The sequence below is a fragment of the Echiichthys vipera genome (assembly GCF_963691815.1).
Source record: "Echiichthys vipera genome assembly, chromosome: 6".
Taxonomy (NCBI): Eukaryota; Metazoa; Chordata; class Actinopteri; order Perciformes; family Trachinidae; genus Echiichthys; species Echiichthys vipera.
Genome location: NC_139831.1, coordinates 17,560,600 through 17,588,592, shown reverse-complemented (window position 1 = coordinate 17,588,592; position 27,993 = coordinate 17,560,600). Strand labels below are relative to the sequence as shown.

General features: G+C 40.5%; 2 protein-coding genes across 2 annotated transcripts; both read right to left on the bottom strand.

Annotated features, from left to right (window-relative positions):
• Positions 1-544: 544 nt before the first annotated feature.
• LOC310948127 (CCR4-NOT transcription complex subunit 6) lies at positions 545-16,831 on the bottom strand. The gene is made up of 12 exons (XM_083915147.1): positions 16,735-16,831; positions 15,374-15,495; positions 14,907-15,093; positions 14,493-14,578; positions 14,291-14,395; positions 14,001-14,069; positions 13,165-13,322; positions 11,461-11,615; positions 6,924-7,078; positions 6,449-6,682; positions 5,620-5,822; positions 545-5,493 (listed from the first exon to the last, which is right to left on the bottom strand). Exons 2-12 carry the CDS (start codon positions 15,483-15,485, stop codon positions 5,278-5,280), a joined length of 1,680 nt encoding a protein of 559 aa, XP_083771273.1. The 5' UTR covers positions 15,486-15,495; positions 16,735-16,831; the 3' UTR covers positions 545-5,277.
• A 457-nt stretch (positions 16,832-17,288) lies between these two features.
• Positions 17,289-27,859, bottom strand: simc1 (SUMO interacting motifs containing 1). Its single transcript, XM_083915867.1, has 10 exons — positions 27,577-27,859; positions 22,499-23,638; positions 22,127-22,374; positions 21,911-21,980; positions 21,437-21,591; positions 20,202-20,294; positions 19,016-19,147; positions 18,772-18,928; positions 18,428-18,512; positions 17,289-17,717 (listed from the first exon to the last, which is right to left on the bottom strand). The coding sequence occupies exons 1-10, from the start codon at positions 27,721-27,723 to the stop codon at positions 17,506-17,508; spliced, it is 2,439 nt and encodes an 812-aa protein (XP_083771993.1). The 5' UTR covers positions 27,724-27,859; the 3' UTR covers positions 17,289-17,505.
• Between the last annotated feature and the right edge of the window lie 134 nt (positions 27,860-27,993).

The window sequence follows — 27,993 nt, the reverse complement described above, 5'->3', positions numbered from 1 at the left end:
TCCTGCATGTTTTTAGGTTTCTCCATGCGTAAACACACCTGATTCTAACAATTTTCAAACCTGTGACAAACTTCAGCTGCTTGATAACAAGCACTTCATTTGAATTAGGTGTGTTACAGCAGGGAGAAACATAAAACATGCAGGACAGTGGCCCCCCAGGACCAGAACTGGGCACCCCCGGCTTAAAGAGACGGGCACTAAAAAGGAGTGTTTCAGACAGATTGAATACAGGTTTAATCAGACAGTCGTGTCGACCGTGCCGCCCCAACAAACAATGTTCAGAATTATAATGTTGATTGTGTGAAATGTGAGACAGGGGTCAGTGAGCGCTGTGAGGTAGTACAGTCTGATTCACAGCATGTCTTCTACATTCGAAATGGCTGGTAAGGTCACTGGACTGAGGAAGAGGAGAAAATAAACACTAAAAATACAACCATCAGTCACTTTGTGCTGAGAGAAAGTCTAAAAAACACTGGAAATTAGCTTTAAAAAAATTGGGGGGAAAAAACAAGGAAGCAAAAGGAGGCAATACAAGGAGAACAGATATAGAATTTATTTTCAACCAGAAGTAGGAAAATACATAGGTAGGTGTAAAGGAAACAAGCAGAACCTGTAGTCAAACAGAAAAAAATAAAAGAACAAAACTAGTCCAAAGAGAATCGAGAGGACGGCTAAGGGGTACAACAGAAAGCATTGTTTACCATTCAGTTTCTTTTTAAAACAGTATGTGTTGATTTGAAAACAGCTGCCTTGATTTCTCATCTGGATTAATGGACATTCTACAACATTGTGCAAGTGTTTTGTCGTTATTTTTTTTTTTTGCTGGTATTTCATGAATGGTAAACAATAGTTGGTCCAGTGCATTAACACAGTGACACAGATCAATATATGTACTCAGCTGACTACAGATAGACAATCCTGATCATTGAACAACTACGACTAAATCGGCAGGGAGAAGGAGATGAGCTAATATACAAGATGGATGATAGAAGGGAAAAGTAAAGTGTTCAGGTAACAAAACTGTCTAGAAGGTTGAAGATGGAGAGTTCGAAAGCAAAAAGAAAAACGACCAGTTGGAAACTAAAATAGCTACATTTTCCAGATAGAATATTAAAAAAAAACATTCTGAATGTTTTCTGTGTATTATTGCCACGTTTTTTTTTTTTTTTTGAAAAGGATGCATTTAAAATGTGTCGATTGAGAACCCAAACCTCAACAAGAGTATGAATAGGAATGCAACGCGTTGATGTGATTCAAGGAAAAGGGACAAAAGTACCTTTCTTTCCTTACAGCCCTACATTTCATGAAGACTATGATGCAGATTTAAAAAGTTTGTTTGAATGTGACTTGTTAGTGAAATAACTTGCTCTACAACAGAGATCTGGACTACAAGCAGCTTTGGTGTGCACCATTACAAGGAGATGCAGCCTGGGAAAAACAACTCTACGCCTAAACAAGCCAACCATGAAACACAATGCAACAGTGAAAAGTACAAAGCTAACAATGCGATCACTCGCCAAAGCTTACAGGGTGATATTACTTGCTCTGTGTTATGCCACATTTTCAGTCAGAAGCCAGTCTGTGGTTTAATAAGAGGGTGATGAGGAGAGGGGAGTCAACAACCAAAAAGACTTTAAAGTCAAATCCGTGATTATCAATAGTAGCTAGAATGTAACAGGTTTAACCACTGTGAAGCACAAGAACAGAGTGAAACGGACTAGTAGTACTCAAAATAATCACAGGTCCAATCTAGCGACCAGCGGCGCCCCGTTAGCTTAGTCTTACAAACAAGTTTTACACCAGTCAGAACAATGTTCTCTAGTACTGAACTGCAGCCACTAGTCAGGCAGCTCTGCTGCCCTAATCTACAGGCACTAGCACTCTCCAGCTAGTGCCATGCAACATCCAAAATAAAGCTGAAAAGTAACAAAAGAAAACAGATTGAATATCCCTGTGCTGAAAGTTTTCACGAATACTAATGATGCAGGTACTTTTCCTCCAATAAGCTCTCAATCCTTCATTCTACGAGGCATCAGGAACATTCAACTCCTCTAATCAACCCATCAGAACGTCTCATGATTTCTACAGAGGATTTGGTTTGTGATGGGAATAAGAGTACATGGGGGGGATATATATTGAGTAAAACCAATGTAGCAAACATAACACCATCATATAATCCATGATTTACACATCAACAACACAATTCAATATCTTTTTAGAAAGGAAACATGAGATACATCTTTTATTCACACTTTACAAAAAAGCTAGCCTTTAAATCTACTACAATACTAATGCCATTCAGGAAAAAAAAATCAAACTGGACACATTGGTTTCCATTGGAAAACAAAACAAAGAGTTAAAAGACAAACGTGTAGGGGGAAACAACTGGGACAAGATACCTTGATCTGATGACTAAACTTCCTATTTACTTGCTTCCCTCTTGGTTTAAAAATGTCATTTTAACATATACATTAAAGTAAATTATTTTTATTTGCTAATATGATGGGCAAGGGAGTGAGAGGAGCTGCATTTGAATCTACTAAGTGCTCGTCATCAGGTGTAACTGTAAAAGCATGCCTGTTTTCTGTTTTGTTTGAGGTGTAACAAATTTGATTTATAGCAACGTGTTTGCCTGGCTTTCAGAGAGAAATGGCTGCGCTCACTGCCCCTCATCCCTTGTTCATCCAAAAGCAGAGCAAAGTGGGCCTACCACATTTTTCAAATACAGAAGTAGGGGGTCCACAGATGGCACTATAGCTGCAGTGACGAGGGGAAGAGAACTATACAGAGTGGTTGAGTAAAGGGGTTTAAAAAGACACAGCTTGAGTAATATAGTGGGTAGGAAAAGTGTGAGGTCGGGGGAACAGAGGGGATGGACACGCTTAAGGAGATTTTAAATTCATGGCCAGGGAAGGAGCTAAGATATTTTTGGGAGTCTGGGCATAGAGCTGTGCTAAGGTATAAACGGGGAGCAAATCTATCAGAGAGTGGATTTAAAGTTTGGACATCCTACTCATGTTCCTCAAGGAGGGGGATACAGGTTGGTGGAAAAAGTATACCTTATTACTAGAGAGCTCAATGAATAGGAAGGATACACACAACATTGTCACAGCTCATAAAGAAGGAAATCAAAATTAACACAAACCATTAAAAGGACATAAAATCTTCACCAATGTCTCAACAGTATTTAAAAATAAAAGCAGAAAAGGTTGTTCAGGCGTTCGTCAAATGTAAATAGTGCAAGACAACGACAACTGCTACAGTGAGGCACGATGTTTTCTTGTACATGTGGGATTAATACAGGTTGTATCAGTCACACGTCACTAGTGGGAGTGCGTGTGAGCTATAGAGATGAATAGATTTGGAGTCACAGGTGGGCTGCGACTCATCCTTGCATGTCCTTTTTGTCTGAACTGATGGCAGCGGTGGATGAGGATCAATGGCTTTGTTAATGGGCAAGAAGCAACAGGCAGAGTTAACTCAGTGTCTATTTACAATCGCAGCAATATGCCGGCAAATCAAATCAACAGCAGAGAGAAGGAGCGAGAAAAAAATATAACAATACTGATACATTAATTACAGTCTATCTCTAGGGAGTGCAAGGTAGTGACAGTGAACGCCTTGAACAACCTCTTCTTACGTCTTTTGTACAAGCTGGTAATATCAATTCATCTTAACATTAACTGGATAAAAATTTAGCCATAGTTTACAATACAATCTTTTTTTTCAAATCTGATCATAATTTACTCTTAGTACAAAAAACGCCAGAAAACAGGTCTTTTGTGGTTCATATACAATCATGTAAAGACAGTCTAGATTTCTATTCTGTACAAACACTTGTGAAAAAACCCACTGCTTTCGTGTATGGAATTTATGGCTGGGGAAAGTCACTACTGGCCTCGGAGACAGTGCTACAGATCTGCCTGCAAATAACGTGCGTGTGTGTGTGTGTGTCCGTCCATGTGTGTGTGTGTGTGTCCATCCGTGTGTGTGTGTGTGTGTGTGTGTGTGTGTGTGTGTGTGTGTGTGTGTGTGTGTGTGTGTGTGTGTGTGTGTGTGTGTGTGTGTGTGTGTGTGTGTGTGTGTGTGTGTGCGTCTGTGTGAGTTGGATGGCAACTCCAGACAGTGAGAGGAATGCTGGTTTTACTCCTGTGTATCAGCCATTACTCACTCACTATGCCTACAAGCAAATCGAGACAAAGAGAATATTTTTGAAAGCCCCTCATCGCTTTACCCATCAGCCTAAATCCCTTGCCCAAAAGAAAATGGGGGTACATGTGGGCCATATGAGCTCCTAAGCACAAGACAAGCCTAACAACTATACAAGCTGGGGTGAAACAGTCTGCAAACAGGATGGTAGCTGCTCTCAGTTTCTCACCATATCCTTCCTTCACAATTTCACACTATATACAGCCCATGTGACATTGAGCAAATGTAGTTCTTGGATGTCTGGTTCTTGAGGCATCTGTGGGTTTGGTAGTGAATGCACCAGGGCCGGAGTCAGAGGTGTAGACTCTCTTGTAGCACCACGGGAGGCAGTGACCACACAAAAGGCCTCAGCACCACGGAATGACAGCAGGAAATCTCACCTCGTACGAGCTGCGCTACATCCACCACCAGGGATGCTTAACTCCCAGCTAAAAGCTGCCCTCACTCGACAACATCTGACTCAACAAATGGGTACACCCTAGAACGACTGAGAAAATATGCTGAGTGCCCAGAGTACAAGCGGGAAAACAAGCACAAGCCAAAGATGGAGGTCTGAGATTGACGAGTCTGCTGTCTTTGCTGGTTTCAGGTTTATACAGGACAGACAGACAGGCAGACCATCAGCTAGCTTTTCAGGTGAGTGTAGACCCCTCAGCCACTTCTCAGTTTCAAGTTGCTCTAAAACCAGACAGTGCCTCATGTGACAAATCTGAACAGGCTACCATCCCCTCTAGTTTGAATTGACAGAAGCAAAGTGGGTGGGTGGGTGGATTTGAGGAGGAAAGGGAGTCCAAAACACAAATTATGATACACAAACAGGACTGAATCGAGCAGTTAAAAAAAGAACAAAAAAGAAAAACAGAGAAAGAAAAAAGAAAAATATAGAATATCTATAACATTATACGAAATCCCTGTCGGCCAGACCTCACTGTACGAATATTTTACAGGTTGTGTATTTGTCTTCCTCCTCCAGTATGGTGGAGGGAAGAGCTGGTAGTGGGAGGGAGGAGGGTTTGAAAAGGGAGAGGCTGTGGTTGAACCTCCCCCTGGTGGTGTGGCAGGGACTCACTACCTGCGTGTAGGCAGATGGAGCCCATTAACCTGGGGGGGTATGTTGGGCAGGAGCAGCTCCAGCTGGCCGAAGAGGGAGAAGTGATCTGAGGGGATGTGGGGATGCGGGCAGCCGCTGACATTGTTCTCTACGAGCCAGTGAGGGTCCAGGGGGCCCAAGATACCCAGCACGTTCAGGTGAGGCTTGGAGTAGAAAATATAGTCGATGACACCCTGAGGAGAGAGGAAGACGGAAGTCACCTCAGATTCATACTTCCTTTATGTGGCGTTTATGAACAAGGATTATTATCAACTACAAATACAAAACAATTCAAATATCTTTGCTGTCAGTACAATCACCTTGAAGTCGAAGGTGTAGTTGGTGTAAGGCATCAGGCCGTTCTCGTAAGCGGTCTTCAGCTTGAAGCCGTGGGTGATCCTGCCGTTGGACGTGCTGTTCTTGCCGTTGCAGTTAAATTTGGTCAGGCTATCGCTATAACGAAGCTCCTTGAAGTCCTTGTGGGTGCAGTCCACCCCACCAGTACTCAGGTACTCCACTACGCCTGAATAGAGGGGAGAGATAAGAGGTAGTCTTCATGAGAGTGTCCAGTAATGTGGAAGTTTATGGTCAAATCAGTTTCTATTGTCACCAAATGGCATTTCCAGGAGTATTAGATGATGAATGAATGATGAATGAACTGACTTTTTCAAGTGAGTCCATTTGTGGCCTGCAAGACACTCCAAGTTACACCCCTTTCAGTATTCAAGTTAAACCCCACACATTGACTGCTTTAGATCGTTGCTGTGATATGCCAACGTATAGACAACATAGCCGTTTTTTTTTTCTGGATCAAAAACACTAACTGGCACTTCAACTAACTCTTCAGGTGAGTGTGGCATAACTCTCCTGAAGAAACAAAACAAACCAGCAAGTTCCCAACTCCAGCTCAAAGCTGCTCTGCTCAATACCTCCATGTTTGCTCAACAGAAAGTCTACCTTCTACTAGCACTCCACTCACATGCACACAAATTGTGATTGTGACATCATTTCTGAGAAATGTGCTTGTTATATATCAATTAAGACAATGTAATCACCATTGCTCAGTCTGCAGGTAAAATTGATATATACAAACGCTCTGTGGTAAAAACAAAAAAAAAAAAAACAGCCCTATTAGCCCTGCTTACTTACCAGAGTCAGGCAAGGAGTTGAGGTCAGCGCACAGCACCAGTGGAATGGCATTGGTCTCACCAGAGACAGAGGACAACTTGAGGCTGCGTGTGGCCTTGTCTACTATGTTCTTCACCTCTGACAGGAACATCATTGTTTGGACCAGCTTGACGTCAGAGTACTCTGGGTCCCAGTGCATGTGGGCATTGGCTATCAGGAGCAGCTGCTTCTCCATACCATGAAGTGACTTTCCAGCTGAAAGGGGGGGAAAAGGTTATCAGGGAGAACAGAAAGAGGAATTAGGACTAATAAAAAAACAATATCATAAAAACAGTTATTTATGCACCATGAACATCTGTAAAAGCACCTGCAATACTTTGAAACTCACTGAGAAGATACAGTTACAGCACAGAGTTAATTCAGGATTAAGAAATATTATTTATCTAATAAATATAAAATAAGGAGTCCCAAAGATCAGAATAGAGTGTCTACTCACAGGAGGCCTCCATCATCTCTTTGCGGACCTCAAGCAGTACAGCTACCCCGATGTTGTCCTTGGTCATCACCCTGTTCAGCATAGCCTCTGAGCCCTCGGAGTTAGCCATGGCCAGCTGGTTGAACTCCACTGTGTGCTTCTGCACTGCACTGAACCTGGAGATAAACAGAAGGAGACAAGAGAAGAGAGAATTTAACATATTTTTAAAGAAGGGTTGAAAATAAATGGATGAAAACAAGCAGATAATTAATGATCTGTTGCAATTAGATTCTAAAAACGGCAGTCCAGATCAGAAACCGCTCAGGGTAAGTAAAAATATATTTAAAATGGTAACACAATTACATTAACATTAAACTGTAAATCTAAAAAGGCCGCTAACCATGCAACTTGCTTTATTCAAGAATCCTGAATAAGATGTTTATTTAATATCAGAATTAAAGTTTGTTATATAAAGACACCATCTATCAATATCTTAGAATATAATGGGGGTGGGAGATTTGGAGTATCAGAGTATGATATAAGAGTTTTGACCAAATACGATGTGCTACAATGTCGTAGGATGCAAATAATAGAACAGTTGTGCAAGTTACAAAATAGAAATCTGATTGCTGTAGTGCAGCCTTTAAAACGGGGAATGTTATATTGGGTTATTCAAAACACAATATCTAGACCCATATCACAATAGTGATAGAATATTGATACATTTCCTGATATACCCTCACTGGCCACTTTATGAGGTGCACCTGTCCAACTGCTCGTTAACGCAAATTTCTGCTCAGCCAATTACATGGCAGCAACTCAATGCATTTAGACATGTAGACATGGTCAAGACGATCTGCTGCAGTTCAAACAGGCATCAGAATGGGGAAGAAAGGTGATTTAAGTGACTTTGAATGTGGCATGGTTGTTGGCATTTCAGAAACTGCTGATCTACTGGAATTTTCACGCACAACCATCTCTAGGTTTTTCAGGGAATGGTCCGAAAAAGAGAAAATATCCAGTGAGTGGCAGTTCTGTGGGCGCAAATGCCTTGTTGATGCCAGAGGCCAGAGGAGAATGGCCAGACTGGTTCGAGCTGATAGAAAGGCAACAATAACTCAAATAACCACTCGTTACAACAGAGGTATGCAGAAGAGCATCTCTGAACGCACAACACGTCGAACCTTGAGGCGGATGGGCTACAGCAGCAGAAGACCACACCGGGTGCCACTCCTGTCAGCTAAGAACAGGAAACTGAAGTTACAATTTGCAGGCTCACCAATATTGGATTTTCTTGGCACACTTTTGACCCATCAGTACCAATTGAGCATCCTGTCAACGCCACAGCCTACCTGAGTACTGTTACTGACCATGTCCATCCCCTTATGACCACAGTGTACCTATCTTCTGATGGCTACTTCCAGCAGGATAACGCGCCATGTCAAAGCGCGAATCATCTCAGACCGATTTCTTGAACATGACAATGAGTTACTGTACTCAAATTGCTTCCACAGTCACCAGATCTCAATCTAATAGAGCACCTTTGGGATGTGGTGGAACGGGAGATTCGCATCATGGATGTGCAGCCGACAAATATGCAGCAACTGCGTGATGCTATCATGTCAATATGGACCAAACTCTCTAAGGAATGTTTCCAGTACCTTGTTGAATCTATGCCACAAAGGATTAAAGCAGTTCTGAAGGCAAAAGGGGTCCAAACCGGTAATAGCAAGGTGTACCCAATAGAGTGGCTGGTAAGTGTAGACACTGTTGGCAAGAGTGTGACACTAAAAACACAAATCCTGATGCTTAAGTTTATCAAATTAATGTAAACATCTTTGCATCAAAATAACTAGGGCTGTTACCGAATATTGGACTTTTCGTTCATTGGGTAGGTATTCACTTTCCATTTTTGGGATTCAGATATTGATCACATTTTTTTCACAAAATCCTTACAAATTAATGCATGAGTGGAATTATAACCGAGCAGTCTGGTGTGAGTAGAGGTCTGTATCATACTATAAGAGCCTGGCATTATTTTCACGTGATATGATAGAGGTAAACACACACATGCAACAGAGTTTTACATGAGCAAAGCACAAATGTTAAATGTCAATATCACAGTAGATCATATTCTTTGTGGAAAGCCCAAATTGTGATTGTTATTCAGTTTATTGGCCAGCCCTGTCCCTGTGATTTGTAAACAGACTTTTAACGTTTGGATTCAATAGCCTTTAGAATAAACCAAAATCGAACAGCTCAGGATTTATTGACCACAATGGACTTGCAAATCGAAAAAGTGCTTTCATGCAAACTGCCCTACCAATGTAGTGGTTATATGTGCAGGGTTTTGCAAGCAGCTATGGCAGACTGAAAAGCATGGGACCATTTTCATACTGTACCATAAACATGACCACGGTTTTTAGAACATGTTTCTCCAAATTTGGATAAAAGATTGAGTTATCATTCAAATCTATGTTATAAACAGAGCCCAAACTTGAAGATTGCTATAAATGTCAACACTTAGTATCATGTCTAAAAACATACTATTGGTCTAGCTTTTGTATTCAGATATGAATGCAGACGACCTTAGGTTTCTCTGAAAAAAGTGCGAAAGCATGGTAAATGGATAAATTGACACAAATTTCTACCATGATGAATTTAATCAATGTTATCACTGGCTACTCTAACATGCGCAAAGATTCTGAATAGTCCTACTAAGCTGTTTACATGTCTAATGAATATATATAATCCACTAATAGTACCATTTTCATACAGCTGCGCAAATAGGATTTTTTTAAAGTTTTCCACCAATGGATGGCAGACTACAGGCACACAGCCTGCCTCTTTTATCCCTTCAATTGCCATACACCATGGGTGTCAAACTGATCCAGTAAAGGGCCGTGTGGCTGCAGGTTTTCATTCCAACCAAGCAAGAACACACCTAACTCGACTTAAATCACCTGAACTGTCTTCACACAGTTGATTTGTTGGACCAGGTGTGTTTTTGATTGGTTGGAATGAAAACCTGCAGCCACACGGCCCTTTACTGGATCAGTGTCCAAGTCTCTCATAATGTTTCAACATAGGTGTTTTTCCGTTCCACCAGAAAGATGGGCTTTTCTTTCGGGCAAGCATCTCTAACCCAGCCTTGCAAAAAAATTGGATTGTGTACAACAAGAGCAGAGCTATAAACGGGCAAGAGGCAAACAAATGAGAAGCATATTCAGAATGCGCTGTATACATGTCCAAAGAATGCTTCTAAAACCTGAATAATACCGGCATATCCCATGTGTCTTAATCAGAAGATGCGACATTCGAATAAATGCCTTATACCGAATATCCAAACAAAATATGCCCTTACATTACCTGCATCAAATTTGGATTATTGGCATAATAGTGGAATATTGGGGTGCATGTAGCCCTAGATGCATTCACTCACAGTGTAAGGGGCGCACTCAAACTTTGCATCCGTACCATGCCAAAGAACGTTTCACGGCTAAAGTCTAGTTCATTTAACCAGTGTGAGTGGCAACGCTTGCCAGTCACAGCCCGTTTGGGAGAGGTGGGCTTTTGTAAAGTACGTTTGCACATGTACGAGCACGAGCGTGCGCACATGTACGAGCACGAGGCCTACAGCGGTTCTGACGGCATTTTATGTGCGCCTGTTCAGACATAGAAAAAAGAAGGACGGACCTTGCAACGAAGACTAAACAGGGTCGTGCCGCATCACAATGAGTCCAAAAAAAACACAAAGCCAAAAATGTTACCATATTTTCTGCGCAGCTTTCCATTATGTGGCCAAAAGACCGCGCGCTTTTGTAAACAAAGTGACGCAACGCAACGTCAATTAATGCGTGTGACGGCGTGATGACGTATAGGCAGGCAAGAAGCATTCGCTCTGAGGCCCAGGTAGTGCGAATAAAAACGGGCCTGGGCCGTGGGGGGAAAAGTACCCTAAAGCACGGGGCACGGTACGGATGGACATTGTAAGTGCGCCCTAACACTGTAGACAGACCAACACTGCAACTGATGGTTACAATACAAAGACCCTCTCATTTGCATAATACTCAAACCGGTTCGGTAGGTCATCTATGGGAGCTATACCCAGCTGATACACCAGTCCACAAAAACAAGACACCATCAACACACAGCAATAAAAAGCAGCAAAGGTTTCACTTTCCTTCAACTTGAACCTTAAGTGACAGGCTTACAATGGAATACCCAATTTCTTTGTCAGAATTATTACATCTATTAAATGAAGGGGAAATCTGACAAGCTTTGTGATTCGTGATCAACTATGATTGAACCACAATAACGTATTAATCACTCGGGTAACAATATTAGGAACCATCCTAATCCTATCCTCATACAATAATAATATTAGACAAAGTCATTAAGAAGATTTGGACTATTTCAGAGATGCAAGCCAGTGATTCTAGCAAAAATCTAAAACATGTTTAGCTTTTCAGATTTAACAAATAATTGTGTCCTATTGAAGCTATCAGCAAGAGATACAGGCCATAGAACAATAACTAATAAAACTTTAGGTACATACTTTTCCGTCTTGTAGAAAACTGCACAACCGTCTACATGTTTACGGTCCGACTCTGACATAGTCCTGGCTCGTGACTTTGGACTGAAGAACCCGTCGTATCCCTGCTCCTTCAGCTCTGGCAAGAAGAAATTGTAGTACTGCTCTGTTTCAACTTCCTGCAGTCAACAAGAAACAGGTGTCAGGACGGACAACAGGAGAGACTGGCAGTTACGCCAAGTTTAACAAACACCTCTTTCAAAAAAGAAGGAAAGCTGTCATTCTAAACATTTTAATACAAGACTGGGAAAAGTAAGATGGTGTAAGATACCTTTTCATTGAAATAACACACTATTAGCACAGGTTGAAGCAAAAAAAACTTAACAGCTGGAAAAAAGTACAGGAAGGAGGAGTAGCTATAATACAGGAAACATTTGGGAATACTTCTGCATTAATGAATGCAAAGAACAAGCTGTGTACTAGATAATAACCCTACTCCTTGTAAGAGAAACAGGTAAAATATATTTTAATATAATTCAAATTATTAATTCAATGTTTTATGAAAGTTCTTGTAATGACACAAAGTCAACTCTCCAAATATGAAAACACATTAAACAGACTTTCAAAAAAGAACATAATAAAACAGGATGACCTAGATGATAACACCCTTTCACCCAACATGTTTACACATCAAAACAAATCAAATGTTACCGCAAAATAAGTTGCAGCACATATTGAACAATTCCAGGTCAATGAGAAAATGGCGACAGGAGTCAGTGTTAACAGTGTCGGACTATGGGAGCATTTATTGGATTGCAGAACATTCTACAGGAGTTGCTTTTATTGTGTCGACTTAATGTGGGGCCATAAACACCCCACTACCACCACCTAAAACAAATATTTTTACATTGTTAATTCTTCATTGATATACAAATTTGCATGCATTGATGCAGCATATGCTTGTTTCATGCACTAGGTTTTGCAAAGGCTTGTCCCACCTCCTGTTAATTAATTAATTTAAAAAGAGGGCCGACAGTGGCATTGGCACCAGGGCCACCACTAGATGGGAGTGTGAGGTGCAAGATCTTGTTGGTGTGCTACATTTGGAGAAACTGTGCTGTCAGTGAGGGAAAGTAAATATTGGAACAGCCGAATGTGCAGTAAGGGAGTGTCCTTCATATTCTACTTTTGAAAATCATAAAAACAATGGCATATAGCAATCCTTTGACTTTTAACCCGACACGTTGCATAAAGTACTTTGTCCTTTTCTACTTGTGTATTGTATATTTGTATCTATATATTGCATATTTTTATATATTAGGATATAGACACATTATATATTATGATATATACACATATACAGGGTGACCCAAGGAAATGTACACACTTTAGCAGCGGATATATAGAACAGGCAGTGACAAAACAATAAAATGATGTTTGTGAATTCTATTACATTTTGAAAATTAAATGAATTTTAATAAACACCTACTTAACAATTATTTAAAGTGTGAATACATTTTTTGGGACGTCATGTATATTGTGTAATCTGCCTAGGGACTACGGAGGAAGATGCCAATTCTGGCGTCTTTAAATCTTGTATTTTTATACTGATGTTAACTTCCGTGTTCTATCGCTATCAAATAATAATACAATTACTAATTAAACAAAATAAACATTACGTGAATTTCTTTGAAAACCTAAACACACTTCTTGACGCCATTCTCTCACCTGCAAACTGATGATGTCTGCATTACAGCCCATTATCTCCTGCATGATGGATTTCTTCCTGTACTCCCAGTTTAGAGCCCAAGACGGGCAGTAGCCATATAGCTGTCGCGTGGCGTACTTATCACACAGCACGTTGTAGCACATCACAGAGAACAATGCTGAGGCAGAAACAGACAAAATGTGATAGCTCAGAAATGCTTAAGAAGCTGATGATTTTTGGTTGCATCAGACATTGCGTATGCGTAGGCATCGACATTTCCAAATTGTTTTACTACTAGCTTATTTTGGTAACCAAAACTTAACCAAAATTAAGGCAACACATCCTATTATTTTTACCATTTCTACTGTATAGAAGTACACTTGCCATACTAATTGGGTGAAAATTACACAACAGTGCAGTCAACTTCTAAACAGCAATGAGCCTTGATTCTGTCAAAAAACACAGTTATAGCCAGCCCAAGAGGGTGAACCAGCAAAAGTAAATACTCAACCCATGGTATATATTTGCAGCTATATAGATGTTATATTTGAGATATATTGCTCTTTTGGCAAAAATGTTTGATAAATTAGTTTTGCTCAAGTCCAACCACATAAAGTAAGCACATACTACATTGCGCAAGAGTCAGAATTATTCGTTTTGGGTTAATGCCAGCAGTACTTTAACCTGCATTTGGATCCTTACAACTCTTGAATTTAACATGGCAAGTAGCAAATAAAAGAGGTTGACAGTTGGGGACCGAGCTGGATCCATATTTATGAACATTGCTTATTCCAAACAAGATTGCAAAGAGTATGTGTGTCTGTTCAAAGTGACCCTTCATATATGTTGTCCTTACCTGAGGCCCGTGTTCGGTCTGGTTCCTGGAGTGAGATCCATGACCGGGCTGGGGGCTGCTCCGTTGGTACTGAGGACAGGTAAAATAGAAAAAGAAAAAAGGTTTATACGGGTGACAACTTGCACACAGAGTGTCAAACAATGACTTCAACAAAGTTAAGAGCACATAAGCTGTTCACAACATCCCCATTTATATCTAATGATGAATCCATTTTTTGGATGAAAAAAGCAACTGGCAACATGCAATTCCTGTTTTGGTCTAAAAAACTGCCAAAAAGAGGTGGGACTCACTGCGCTTGATAGCCCCTGCCAGATTGTCTAACAAGTAGTTGAGCAGTCTCCGCGTGCCATCAGGTTCCTGGTAGAGGCTCATAATTTCTTGTGCAAGTGGGTTTCCTGGTGAAGGAAAAGCAAAGCTCGTTGAATCGTCGCTATGAGAACAATGGGATTTGAAGGCTAGAATGGTTACAAAATGCATTGATAAGCCACTCACCTTTCAATCCCAGTGTTTGTAACTGAAACAGTTTCCCCAATTCAAATGGCAGAACCCGCAACTGGTTGTTATTTAAAAGCAGTTCCCTGAGGAGGACATAGGGGTATTTGATTATTAAAAAACAGCCCTCCTGAGAGACAATCATTTCTTTTCAAAACGTGATTTTCTATGTCATACAGTCCAACTTCAGATTGATTGTTGATGTGAACTATTGTGGAACAAAATTGGCAGATATCTAATCGATCTAGAATTAATTGGAAAAAAAAATATCATGTTGCCATAATGGGTAGAACCAGATTGTAGACTTTTTAAATATCAAATCCAGATTCAAGATCAACCTTGTGACAGCTAGTCCTTTCCATTGTGTCCAATCTAAGGGGTAAATCTGCAAATGTATAGCCTGAAATCACTAACCTGAGAGATACCATGTTGCCGAGCTCTGCCGGCAGGGTCCTGATCTTATTGGATGACAGATCCAGGTACACCAGGTTGTGTAGTTTGGCAATGTCTGGCGGAATGCGTGACAATGAGTTGTCACTGATGTGCAGGGCAGTGAGGTGGGTGAGAGACCACAGGGCTGTGCTGAGACTCCTTACTCGGCCTGAAGTGACAGTGGGAAAAGGAGATAAAGGAGAATTAAATCTCAGTATCCAACTATTACTCCTATTATGCCATCTAAAAATATATATATCACACACTAGGGCAGCATCATGCCAGCTTCTTTGATTAAATGTGAGACCTTTTTTTAAAAAAAAAGGCAAAACCTGCACTACTGTGGTATATCTGTGTATATATACGTGTAATATAATAATACCCAAGTATGGATACAATGCAACTACTTTACCCAAAAAACTTGAACTAACTCAGAAGATAACACTCACCGCTGATTTCCAGCTCAGCCCAGTATGACTTTTTCCCGTTGGCTGCTTCCTCGCTAGACATTATTGTATACATCCGCCTTGGATCCGGCGGGTCATATTTTTCCTTGGGCATTCCTATAACACTGCAGAGGTATTTTTCATTACATTTTACATACCATTCATAGACAGTATACTATATCCTATTATGCCATTAATTTGAAATCAATCAAGTAAATGTGTCCATGGAATAATCTGAAATAGTTTAGGCATGGTGAGGTTGGAAATGAGCACCAGCTAGCAGCCAAATACCAGTGAAATATGCATGTGGCTGCTAGATGTGCTTCACTCACCAGGCAAAAACAACAGTAATGTGGCTGGGAGATGTTGGATCCACCAGCCACAAAAAGTCCGTTTCCAACCATATGTATTAGCTCTTCAACCTTATTTGTATTGATCATTTCAACAAGCTAACGCCAGCACATGTACATACGAGATATTAAATGGAAACTTTACCAGTCACAAACAGGTCTGGAACAAGATATTAACGTTGTGAATTGCCATCGATCATATACAATATTAAATAAACTGCTTCCTATGAAGGCTGAGATTTAATTGGAGTCAACTTACGTAATCAACAGTAAAGTCAACAACGTGACGCTAAACTTGGCAAACCAAACTGATAACTCTGAAGCATTAATTAGTCAAAGAGGTGAGAATAAAACAGCATGTTTAAAATGAGTAAAAACAGCCACCGCTAACTAAGATTAGCCATTTCTTCCTCTCGTTGTCGCTAACTGATTAGCCTAGCTTAACCTAAATAGGCAATGTTAGCCATCAAAGTACACATAACAAACGCTACACAGCTACAGCTAGCTCGTTTGCGAAATAGCGAGATGAAAACGGACAGGCAAAGTAAGGAAAATAAAGAAATTTAACGTGAGTTGGTTGACTTTAAAGACCTGTCTGAGTTGGTTAAAAAGAAGCAGAAATGACACTTAAAGAGTGTGCACATTAGTTGTTTACATAATAGCAAAGCATTGACTTGCGCATTAACACTAGGCCACGACACAGCGCATTAGTTAGCTGCCTTCAGCTAACGTTAGCCTCCAGCAGCAAACATTACTACCATGGAGATAAACTGAGAGCTAAACGAGCTCACAGCGCGACACACCGCTTTGGTTTACAAGCAACTGCGAGCTATTTAGCTTAGCTACAGTTAGCGTGCTAAAAGCTAAAAAGCTAACATCCCAATTATTCGAAGCTGACCGACTTCCTATTCAAATAAGGCCTACTTTGATAAACGAGCACAGCGCTTTTCACATTCACAGTGGCATGAAATGAGTGAACGGGGTTCAGGTCTGATACTAAAGGTCCAATTGTACCTGCAAGAGCATACCAAATCGCGAGGACGACTGCGTGTTCTCTTTTGTTTTCTAGCTACTTCGCACCCGTTTCCGCTGCTGTATCATGGCGACTGTGAGGTTTTTTTTTTCTCTGCCGATAACAGCGCTCGATCCTATTGGTCAGCGAGGGAGACGGTCCAACCAGCTGTTGAACCCGAGTCAATAAAAGCCTTAAATGATGAGTTATGGGACGAGGAGGTGGATGGAGAGGATACCGCAGCTCAATTGATTATTGTGACTTAATTATATAGTATGCATAGTTAGACGCAGAAGAAATGTGAATGTAGTCGAAGTAATTATTAACAGCATATATTTATTCTTTTTAGTTTCTAGCTATGTTTAACAGTTTTTTTAATGTGTACATAGGCTTTTATTATATTTTTTGCATGTTAATGATGCATTTATTTGCACTGTCCTCTTTTGCTGCTCTATCACTGTACATTTCACCACTCTGGGACTGCTAAAAGATGATCTTAATTTATCTTATTATATTTGCATGACAACAAAGATCGTTTCTTAATGAGGAACTGATAAAGATATTTGCTGACAAAAAGAGATCATATATAGTCATTAGTTAAGACAAACCAGATGTCAACATATTTTAATTTCATTAGACCCAACAATGGCCTTTGTTTTTCAACATACAAACTGAACAAGTCAATTATCATACAAAATGATATATACAATGAGTTCAATGCATTAGAGTTAATGTCCTTTTCATCCATGAAAAAGAAAACATGTTGGTTTAATTCAACACTGGCAGACATCTAGCAGGTGATCCTGTAGATACGAGAGGGACTCTTCCACATGGAGAGGTAACGCTTGGCCAAGGTCAGCCTGGGATCTGGACAGGAAGGCCTCCACTGCTTCACAAATGGCAGACTTGGATACCATATCATCCGGCTTGTAGATCAAGTTGCCAACTCTGCCTCTATGTTCAGAGACTGAGTTGCACAGATAGCCTGGAGGACAGATGAAAGAAGTTAGGAGTAAACCAAAGTGGGCTTTGAAGAGTCAAGTAATTTTAGTCATTGTTGTAGAAGTTTAATATTTAGGGATATGGTACATTGGGTATCCAACTGTGAATATAACTCCTGTCTTAGAGGCATTCTCTGAGAGAGGCAATTTCAATATGTGTTGAAATCAGTGGTTAAAAGACTACCACAAATATACTTTCAATTAAACGGCAATACAAACATCTTAAAACAGATGACTGAGTCAAAAAATCCACACATGAAAACAAAAGGGCAGAGCACAGGAAAGTTATAAAGTTCACATCAACTTAAATTTGGCATGTATTACCAGATGTTAACCAAAGACAGAAACACACGCTTGGGAAATACTGGTAAGCAGAGAATAAAGAGAAAGACATTTGACTATGTGATCAGGATAGTCCAGCGCTTGTTTGATCTTTTTAACCTCAAGTATGAATTTCAGCTTCCCCTTTTCCTTTTCTGCTGTACAAAAAAAAAATCCAATTAAACAGCTCAGTACAACCCCATATGGTATCGCACTAAATATTGGAGTCTGAGGTTTCACACGTGCTCCAAGCACTGTCTGCTTCCTGGCAGCAGGTCACTGGGAATCTGGCCTAGTCAGATTCTGATAAGATCCCCTGACTCACCTTATTTTTTATTTTATTTACTGAATAAGAAGAAAGCAAACATCTCACCTTCCTTTGCTCTTTTGTAGCTGAGCAGAAACATCCAGAGAAGATGGACCAACTCTCCCCACCTCTGCCACCTTTCAGTACCATCCTGGAGAATACATTCATGGATCAGTTGCATTGAATGGACCTTTCTTGTGGGAATTTTTAAGTGTTAGATTCGCCAAAAACAAATCAAAGATCCCTGAATTGTAAGGAAACAAAAATAGAGGTTGTCACTGTCTGAAACTTTAATTCTTCAATCTCTTCCTGATAAATGAACCATTGCAGTGTACACCAGATAATGTTAACACCACTACATGTATGCAAAAAAGGTAAAGAGGAAAACTAGATGTATGAGTGATATTCACCGAAGGGTCTGGTGGCAGACTGCAGTGCTTCAGAAAGTGAAGCAGAAGACTGAGTGACATGGGCAGAGAGATTTTATGTGGGCATGCATAGTCCAACAGATGTTCCAACAGCTTACATCTCAGCAGCTTGCTCTGTAGGCTCTCAAGCAATAACATCCTAGGTGACAGAAACAGATAAGACAGTAAAAAATGGGAAAAACCTGTTCATCTTGCCTTCCTCCCTCATCTCTTCTCTCCTACTCACCTGTGTGCTCGTAGACGATTATTGCTGATGAGCATATGGAACAGCTCCTGGGACAGCTTGGCAGAGTTTATAGCCGGAGAACGGTCCACCTCCAGAGCTAAGGACAGCATCCTCTGGAAGATGGATACCATTCTGCATGGGAAAACGGAACAAGAATAGAAGCAGCCATAATGATAAATCCATGCATTTAACACATTAAATGTGCATTTACAGGTGCATCTAAAAAAGTAGAATATTGAATAGTCACTTGTTTTTTTTACAGCCTGAAATGATAATACATAAAAAAAAGATATTTTTCTAGCGTAATTTACACATTTTGTCTTACAACATTCAAGTGAAATAGTTGTTGTTTTTTATTTCTGAAAATTAATAGAATAGCAGGGTTCGAAAAGTGATGAGTCCCCAAATGTAATACAGACACCTTTTTGCTTTAATTACAGCCATTAGTCTGTTGGGATAAGTCTCTACCAGCATTGTGCACCTAGATTGGGAAATATTTCCCCATTCCCCACTGTTCGAGTTCAGTTAAATTCTGTGATGAGCGGCAATGGATTGTACTCTTCAAGTCCATCCACAGATGTTCTGTAGGATTTAGGTCAGGGCTCTGAACAGGCCACTCTAGGACATTCACCTTCCTGTTCTTTAGCCACTGTGTTGTTTTTTTGGTGGTGTGTTTTGGGTCATTGTCATGCTGGAAGATGAACCACCTGCCCATTTTCAAATGTAAAAAATAGGCAATACAGTGACAGACTCTTGATTCATATTTGATCAGCGCTGCCTAGTTTGTTAGTTTAATCTGAGTTTTGTGAGCCTGAAAAACTGCACTGAATGGATGGTGATGGTGTCAGGCATCGTCTTAAACCTGCCTCACATGAGATAAACTTTTATGATTGGTCCGCAGAAGGCCAGGTAGACTGAAAATCAGTCTGTATGGGAGAGGGGCCAGACCTATCTGCCAAAGCAAATGAAGTTTGGCAGATTCGTCTGGTTTCATGGCTAATACAGCTGTGTAGTTTAGATCAAAATGAAGGGTGAGTTCAAAGATGGGTAGGGTCTGAGCAGGGGTGCCAGAAATAAGAGGGTAGAAAGTAGGGAAGGGGGCATTTCTTTACAACCCTGGCCTGAACTGGCATCATAGCTGGTGTGATCCCATCGCAAGATGGACTCGTTTATATGTGTTACTCACCTGATTTGTTCATCTCTCTCTCTGGCTGTTTCTCTACTCTCTCCATGCTCTGTTGCTTTCATAATAGCAGTAAAGAGCCACTTGATAACATCCCTGGAAAAAAAAAAAAACAACAGTATTACTACAACAAATGAAAAATGTTAATTCATAATGTGTATCCTTTTTTATCCATTGGTTAATGATTTGCAATATTTTATTGCATATGTCATAATGTGGCCTGTATGTCAAATTCAGTTTAGAATGTCTTGTTTCAGGATTTCTGATGGTGGTAATCTCAAAAAACTGGTCTCACAAATGTGAGCATCGACCAACCGTGTTAACTTTTTATTTCTTTAGGCAGCTATGAGTTTCCTTTACATGAAGAGGCAGTGTTTTTGGCAAACATCCAATAACATGTAACTTCAACAGAGAAGAGCAGTGTATTTAATACCAATACACATGGGGAAATTATGTAATTGCAGTGATTAAAAGCCAAAAGAAAGCAGATTACTGTATAACTAGAACAACCGTCTTGTGGTTATATGTCTCGGTCAACCAGTCAAGTTGCTGTTTACATCTGTGTCTGTCCAGATACATCGTATATGAAGTAAAAACTTCAATGGAATTATTAAGTAAAAGGTAATATGTTCTTTTTTTTTGCAAAATGGAAGTTCACTAGTTCCCTATATTGACATGCACGATTACAGTGAATCATTTCTTTATGGCGTTGAATAATTGCCAGTGTTTCTGTTTACTCTTATGAGAGTGACACATAAGAGTAAACATTATGTGTCACAATTAAGTTGACCTTTTGGATATAAAAAGTTGTCGCTTAATCATTTTATCCCCTTAGACCTTTGTGTTAAATTTTGTCAAGATTAGCATGTGAATTCTGGAGTCACAAGGCCACCGTGACATTGACCTTCGGCCACCAATATCTAATCAGTTCATCCTTGAATCCAAGTGGATTTGTTTTGAGCCAAAATTCTTTCAAATTGTTCCTGTTGCCAGAACGGAGGCTTAAAAAACAGTGTAACATGTTTGACCATGGACATGTTTTGATTGCCTGAAATAAACATGCTCTGAAGTCGGTTAGCTGTGCAGAATACAGCATTTGTGAGAGTTGATTCTCATTTGTAAATTTTGTTCACATAAAACTAAAAGTAGACTAATTAGAAATGCCTTTCAATATAATACAATTCAAGAGCATAGCAAAACTACAGCTTCCAAACACTTTCAACTGAAACTGTATGTACCTAACTTGAGGGAACTGTTGATCACATGACAATGTTGCCTTGGCGATGGAGTGGTGGGGGGCAGAGCTTTTGGCCTTGATGTCATCTTCCAATGTCTGCACAACATAGTCCAGGAGCATACGCTTAACCTCACATTGATTCCCCTCTCTATGGGCCTAAGGAAGCCAGAGGGACATGTCAGTTTACTTAAATTGAATTGAACTCACATGTACTAACAAGCAGCTATCAAAATAAACAGAGAAAGTGAGATTAGAACACACGCACACAAGGAGATTGACTTCATTTTCGGCTCATGTCATCATTACTCCACTATATCTTTACATTGTATGCTGCTACTCCAATCAAAGGCTGCCGCCCCCATGAGTAGTATTTATTTTTTTAATTATTTTAAAAAATAGATTTCTCAACGTATTAACTGACGGTTAACTATCAACATCTCTACTTGGTATTGTTTATAAATAAACATCACTGTACCTGATTGGCCGTGACGGATGTCAGCAACTCCCAGTCCCAAGGAACTGTGGTTTTATCAGCCATGTGGTGTCTGCAATCAGAAAAGAGCTTAAATCTCTAAATTCAAGGAGGGAAAGGGGAGGGATAAGATGGAAGAGAGGACTTAAAGGGCAGATCAAGAATTGATATGGGGAAAGCTACATATTCAACTAACTCTTATTCCTATGGTTCCCTCACCTCTGTGCTCTCATCAGCAGATTAAAGGCCTGCACGCACAGGTGATAAGAACACTGTGGGTTGAGCAGAATGCCACGCAGCAGGTGGGAGGTGATATCACTGGGGGGATAGTAACCAGGCTGTAGCAGGTCAGACAAGAGCTCCAGTGTGCCCTCTGGGTAGTTCTCATCAATGGTACTGTACACCAGGCTCAGGCTCTGACGGCATAGCACCTCTGGAGCTCCAAAACCTTCATCCTCCTCATCAAGCTTAAAAAAAAAAAAAAACATGAACATGAAAAAGTTATGTTGGTCATTCAGCCTGCCATACAATCATGTGTAAAGAGACCAACAGAAAAATAGAAAGATTGAGATCTGGATTAATGTCTCTTACCATGGCTTGAGCTGGTTCACACATTTTCCTGAGCGTAACTGGGCACACAAATTGCCTGTCCTCTTCACTGGCTTCCCTGAAGTCCATATCAAATCTGCTTTCTTTAGTTACTTCATCTCCATCACTCCCCTCTTGCCAAAGAAAAGAAACTGGACTGTTAATGCCAAGATCCACCCTGTCTGTCCCGGCCCTAGATTCGTCGTCCATGTCGTCAGTAGACAAAGGACGTTCAATAGGGACGTTCCAGTGCAACAAGTCAGAGCCGTTTGAGGCCACATCAGCCTTAACCAATGTATTCTCCCCTAGAGAATGCCCAGAGGAAGGTGTTGGCTCCACTTGGCTCACAAGGTTATGGGATATGGGACTTCTGTGGGACAGAGGGTTATGGTAGTTAAAATAGCTTTGTCTAAATTCGGCTTTTTCCAATTCCAGTTGTTCCACTTTGGAGCAGGGGACTTCTGCTTTAAGGGAACCCTGTGCTTTATGTTGAAATGATGAAGGGGATGTTTGAGAGGGGATGAGCAAGGATAAGTTGAAGCCATCCCTGTCGTCTTCATGAGTGCTGTGATCCTTTATGGTGGCAACAGAGCCCCCTATAACTGAGCGGGGGGAGTCTGCTGCAGGGCTGCGTACATCCTGAGATACTCTAGCATTTAACTGTGTGCTTGTAAATTCATTACTGGTAGTTGTCCTTAAATTCCTAATGCATTCTAGTGCTTCACTCTTGTTGTCTTCTTGACTGAAGTGCAGTGACATTTGTGTACAATCTTTGTTTAAATAGACACAACACCTTGATGTTTTCAGTTCTGCAACGTGAGTGTCAAGAAAAGGCAACCGTCTTAATTTTACAATTGCTTTGCGATGCTGTGCTTTATCTGTATGATTTTGGTCTTGTGTTTGAGAATCGACACGTCTCTGCTTTGGCTGTAAGTTACCACAGTCCTGCTGTAGTGCACAAACAGTGGGGTCTTTTGGAGAGCTTTTCCGATGCTCCGATGGCAAATTCTCTGCGTCCTGTTTTGTCTCATTTACTATGTTGGTCTCAGTCAAGTCTACCAATGTCAACGCCGTTGAATTTTGTCTTTGGCGCTTCTTCAGGTCTGGAAGATTCCATTTAGGATTTGTGAGGTCAATATAAAGCTAGAAAAGAGAAAAATACACAGAAAATGCAAACATTTAAGTGGTTGCTTACATAATTACAGTGAAGAATAGTATGGCTTGCGATTTTATCATTTAGCATAAAGACATTTCTCCTCACCTATACAAAAGGGTTATCACTAATTCGTTTGACCATCAGTCAACATAAGTACAAATGCTACTGTAGCATTGCTTTGACACAGTAAACATGGTATGTGAAATTATGATACAGGTATAAGATCTAATTGCACTCTCTCCATAAGTTTCAGCACTGTACTGTATTTAAATGGCCCATGTAACTTAACTGAGTGACTTTCATAAGTCCCTGATGATACTTTTATAGGCGGCTACTCGAGCCAGTCTGGTATATCAGTCAGCCAATATTATTGGCCGATATTGGCCTATCAAGTATCTGTCGGTATCTGCACTTACGCTTCGGTTTTTACAGAACATATAATGCCTGAAAAGATGCCTGGGGTGATTTAGAAATGGTGTCATATAGTTATTTATTTGACTTTTATTCATTCTTTCTTTTCTCAGTGTAAATGTCTAGAATTGGTTAAATATACAGGGCTTAAAGTCAGAGAGGAATAAAGGCATCATGCCTTATTTCAGGAAAAAAATTGTCAAAAATGAATTTAAATTGAATATAAAGCTTAATTCAATACATTGTACACATTTGCACCTGGACATCTTTTCAGGCTCACAAATTCGTTCTTGCTTTAACCCCTAAATGTAATACATGGTTTAAGTATAATGTATAATAATGTTTAATATTCTTTAGTTTTTTTGTTTAGGAAATCAGCCCTCTGAGTACCTTTGCAGAAAATGGTGCACAATCCACACAGTAAAGGGTATTTTCATTCCAGCTCAAAAATCACGGTATCGGCTGTCTCATATCACTAATCTGTGAATTTGTACCCTCTGTAATCAATATCGATGTGGTTTCAAAAATCCCATATGGGAGCTGGTAGCTAATATAAAAGAGCTGAAACCCTATTTACTTTTTTTGTCTTGGTCAATAAAGTAGAAGTATATGACAATGACTATAGATTTGTTAACTCAGATTTTGCTATCATTAAGCAGGACGGCTTTATGGTTAATGCTAAACTCATGTTAATAGTTAATGTTATTGTGTTAGCTAGCAATTAGATCATGGTTTGAAAGTAGGCCATAGTAACTGTAATTTCACCACATGCTTGCGAGAACAAATGCAGTAAAAATACAAAGTTTAATTGTGTTCAATTTAAGTTTTGTTTGTGTAACTTAATTAAAATAACATGAACAGCCCACTAACATCTTGGGCTTTGCTAAATTCTGATGTTTCCAATTAATGTTAGCTTTAATCTGATATCATATGCTCACCTTTTAGCCCAAAAGCCAGGAGAAATTAAGGCGATATTTAAAGTTTAAGTGACTATATTTGAAGTGTGAGCAGGCCCGGAGTGGCTAATCGGGAGGACCGGGACAATTCCCGGTGGGCCGGTCTGACTTTTGGGCCGCGAGGGCCGGTGTTCAATTATTATTTTTATTTATTTTGTGCCGGTGTTCAGTCATGGCACTGAGTGGAGTGGGGATCACGTGTATGCTGTTACCGCTGTCGCTGGTCATATCAGGGAGCTGGCGGTCTGTTAGATCATGCCAATGAAACTGGGACGCGGACGCACGTTAAGGGCACGGCCACCAACAAGACACAGACGCAGCCTGATGTAACGTACGTGTCGTGCACTAGTCCGCACACTTCAGTGGTGTTTGCCTAGCTCCAACCACAGATGTACAAGGAAAATAATAAACCAAAATGGAAAATAAAAAGAGCAAGGGTGGCGCAGAAAAAGCGAGGATTAAAAAGAGAAAAGCTCTGGAGACAGACGCAGCCAACTCTCCTCTCACACTCGGTGACAGCGTCTTATAACGATCATATAATAGTATAATATAATTTTATATATAATATCACGGCCAAAAGCTCTGTGCGCCTCCGGATGGCCGTAGCACGAGGAGCTCTCGTAGGGATTGGGCTTCCCGGGGTTTGTTTACCGGCGTTGCTGTGTGGAACCGGTCTTCCGCGTTCCACACAAGACCGGATTTTTCTTTATTACTGGAAAAAAATAATACAAAATAACTCGGTGTTGGCCTCAACCACTGGTAATACCGCATACCGCGGCAACCCTGAATGTTACTAATAATTGGCATAATAATTTCTTATAGCCTGTCTAACCTAACGTTACATAATTTAAATAATATTATGATGCAACGCCACATAACTGGCCACAAACTTTAGGGGATTTGTAGCCCTTCAGATACAAGATGCATCACCAAGCACCAGCCATCAGCCCACAGGTCCAGAGTGTGCAGGTAGGATTGCTCATTAAGTGAATATTGAGGTGGTTCAGGATCATCTGGTAAGGATGAACCCTGGGCGCCTCCCTAGGGAGGTGTTCCAGGCACGTCCAGCTGGGAGGAGGCCTCTGGGAAGACCCAGGACCAGGTGGAGAGATTAGATCTCCACACTGGCCTGGGAACACCTCAGGATCCCCCAGTTAGAGCTGGTTTATGTGGCCCGGGAAAGGGAAGTTTGGGGTCCCCTGCTAAAGCTGCTGCCCCTGAGACCTGATCCAGGATAAGCGGATGAAGATGAGATGAGGTGAGATGAGATAATGAAGAGCATGGTGTAGACCTAGCCTGGTCCTACCAGACTCGTACTTCATTTCATTTGCACAGAGAGTCTGGACCTACTCAATTGATAGACTTTAACTAACTTGGCAGGCAGGTGTCTGTTGAAATTTAAAACTATTGGATCTGCCCAGTGCCACTCTGGATCTGCCATAACCAATCGCTAACGTTTGGCCGGGAATCACGTTGCGCGCAGGCTGTAAACAAACACTGCATGAAGATGTAAACGAGAGCTGATTGGACCCAGATTGCAATTGATGATGATAGAGGATTCAGCACTACAATAATGAAACTGACTTGAATTTTTGACTTGAAAAAGGGGAGATTTGTGACGAGATTTATGAACATTTTTATGATTTAGAGTCAGAGGCAGAGCCAGGAGCCAGTGGTGAGGAAGAAACAGGTGAGCTAGTGTGTGAACAAGCAAGCATCAGTTCCAATAAAACCACTTTCTTTGCCCCACTGATAGTAGTGGCCCGTTATACTTTTGATCATTAGTAATAGTAAGAATTACAGTAGGAATTACAAGGCTTTAGAGAACAGTGCGCTATTGTTTGCTTAACATGTAAAGTTATAATTACATTATTTTAATATAATAGGTCGTGATCTAAAGTGGGCCGGTCTGAGGTATGAAACTCCAGGGCTGAAAATGAGTACCACTCCGGCCCTGAGTGTGAGTCACTATATTTGAAGTTTAAATCACTATATTTTGAAGTTTATGTCACTATTTTGGGAGTTTAAGTCACAACATTTGAAGTTTAGGTCAAAATATCTGAAGTTTAAGTCCATTTATTTAAAATTTACGTCACAATATTTTAGTTTAAATCCATATATTTGAAGTTTAAGTTACAACATTTGAAGGTTAGCCTAAGTTACAAAATTTGAAATTTAAGTCACAATATTGGAAGTTTAAGTCACAATATTTTAGTTTAAGTCCATATATTTCAAGTTGCAGTTACAACATTTGAAGTTTAAGCCGCTATAATTGGAGTTTAAGTCACTTACTTGACCGAGGGCAGCGCTCGTGAGCACACTGAGTTATGCTCGTTTTTATTCGTGAATTAACTGAAGACCTTTTCAACGGAATTCCATTGCTAGGCAACAGCGTTGGTCCCAGTTGATGTAATCACATTCACTGCAACAGGAAATAAACTAGGACCGTTTTGGAATGTGTATGCACACACACGTTACCTCACCGTCAATGTCTGGAGGACATTGACGGTGAGGTAACGTGAGTAACAGCCGGGTCAAAGCTCAGTTTGTTCACTTACCGCTGGGACTTTGACGGCATCGACGTCCACTCGCAGCTCCGTGAGGGGCAGCGTGTCAACGTCGTCAATAACGCCCCTGAAGGAGCCGATGATCTCCACATCAGAGTCAACATCGCTGCCGGAGCTGAGGGTGATCACATCATCCATTTCTCCTCCTAATGCTGAGTGATATGTTGGCTTTCAGTTTTCAGGCCGAATCTTCATGATTATTGGGATTCCACAATTTAATGAAAGCTAGTTATTTCAAAAAAATAATGTAATGTTTCTTCTGAAAAACAAAATCCATGACATAACGTACATATCGTCGATTCAACTACTGACGCTTCCTGTTTTACTGTGGCGGATCAAAACACAAACAGCTGTTCAGAAGAGAAGCATCTCCACCTACTGTTCTGGAGTGGGACACTATTGAGCCTG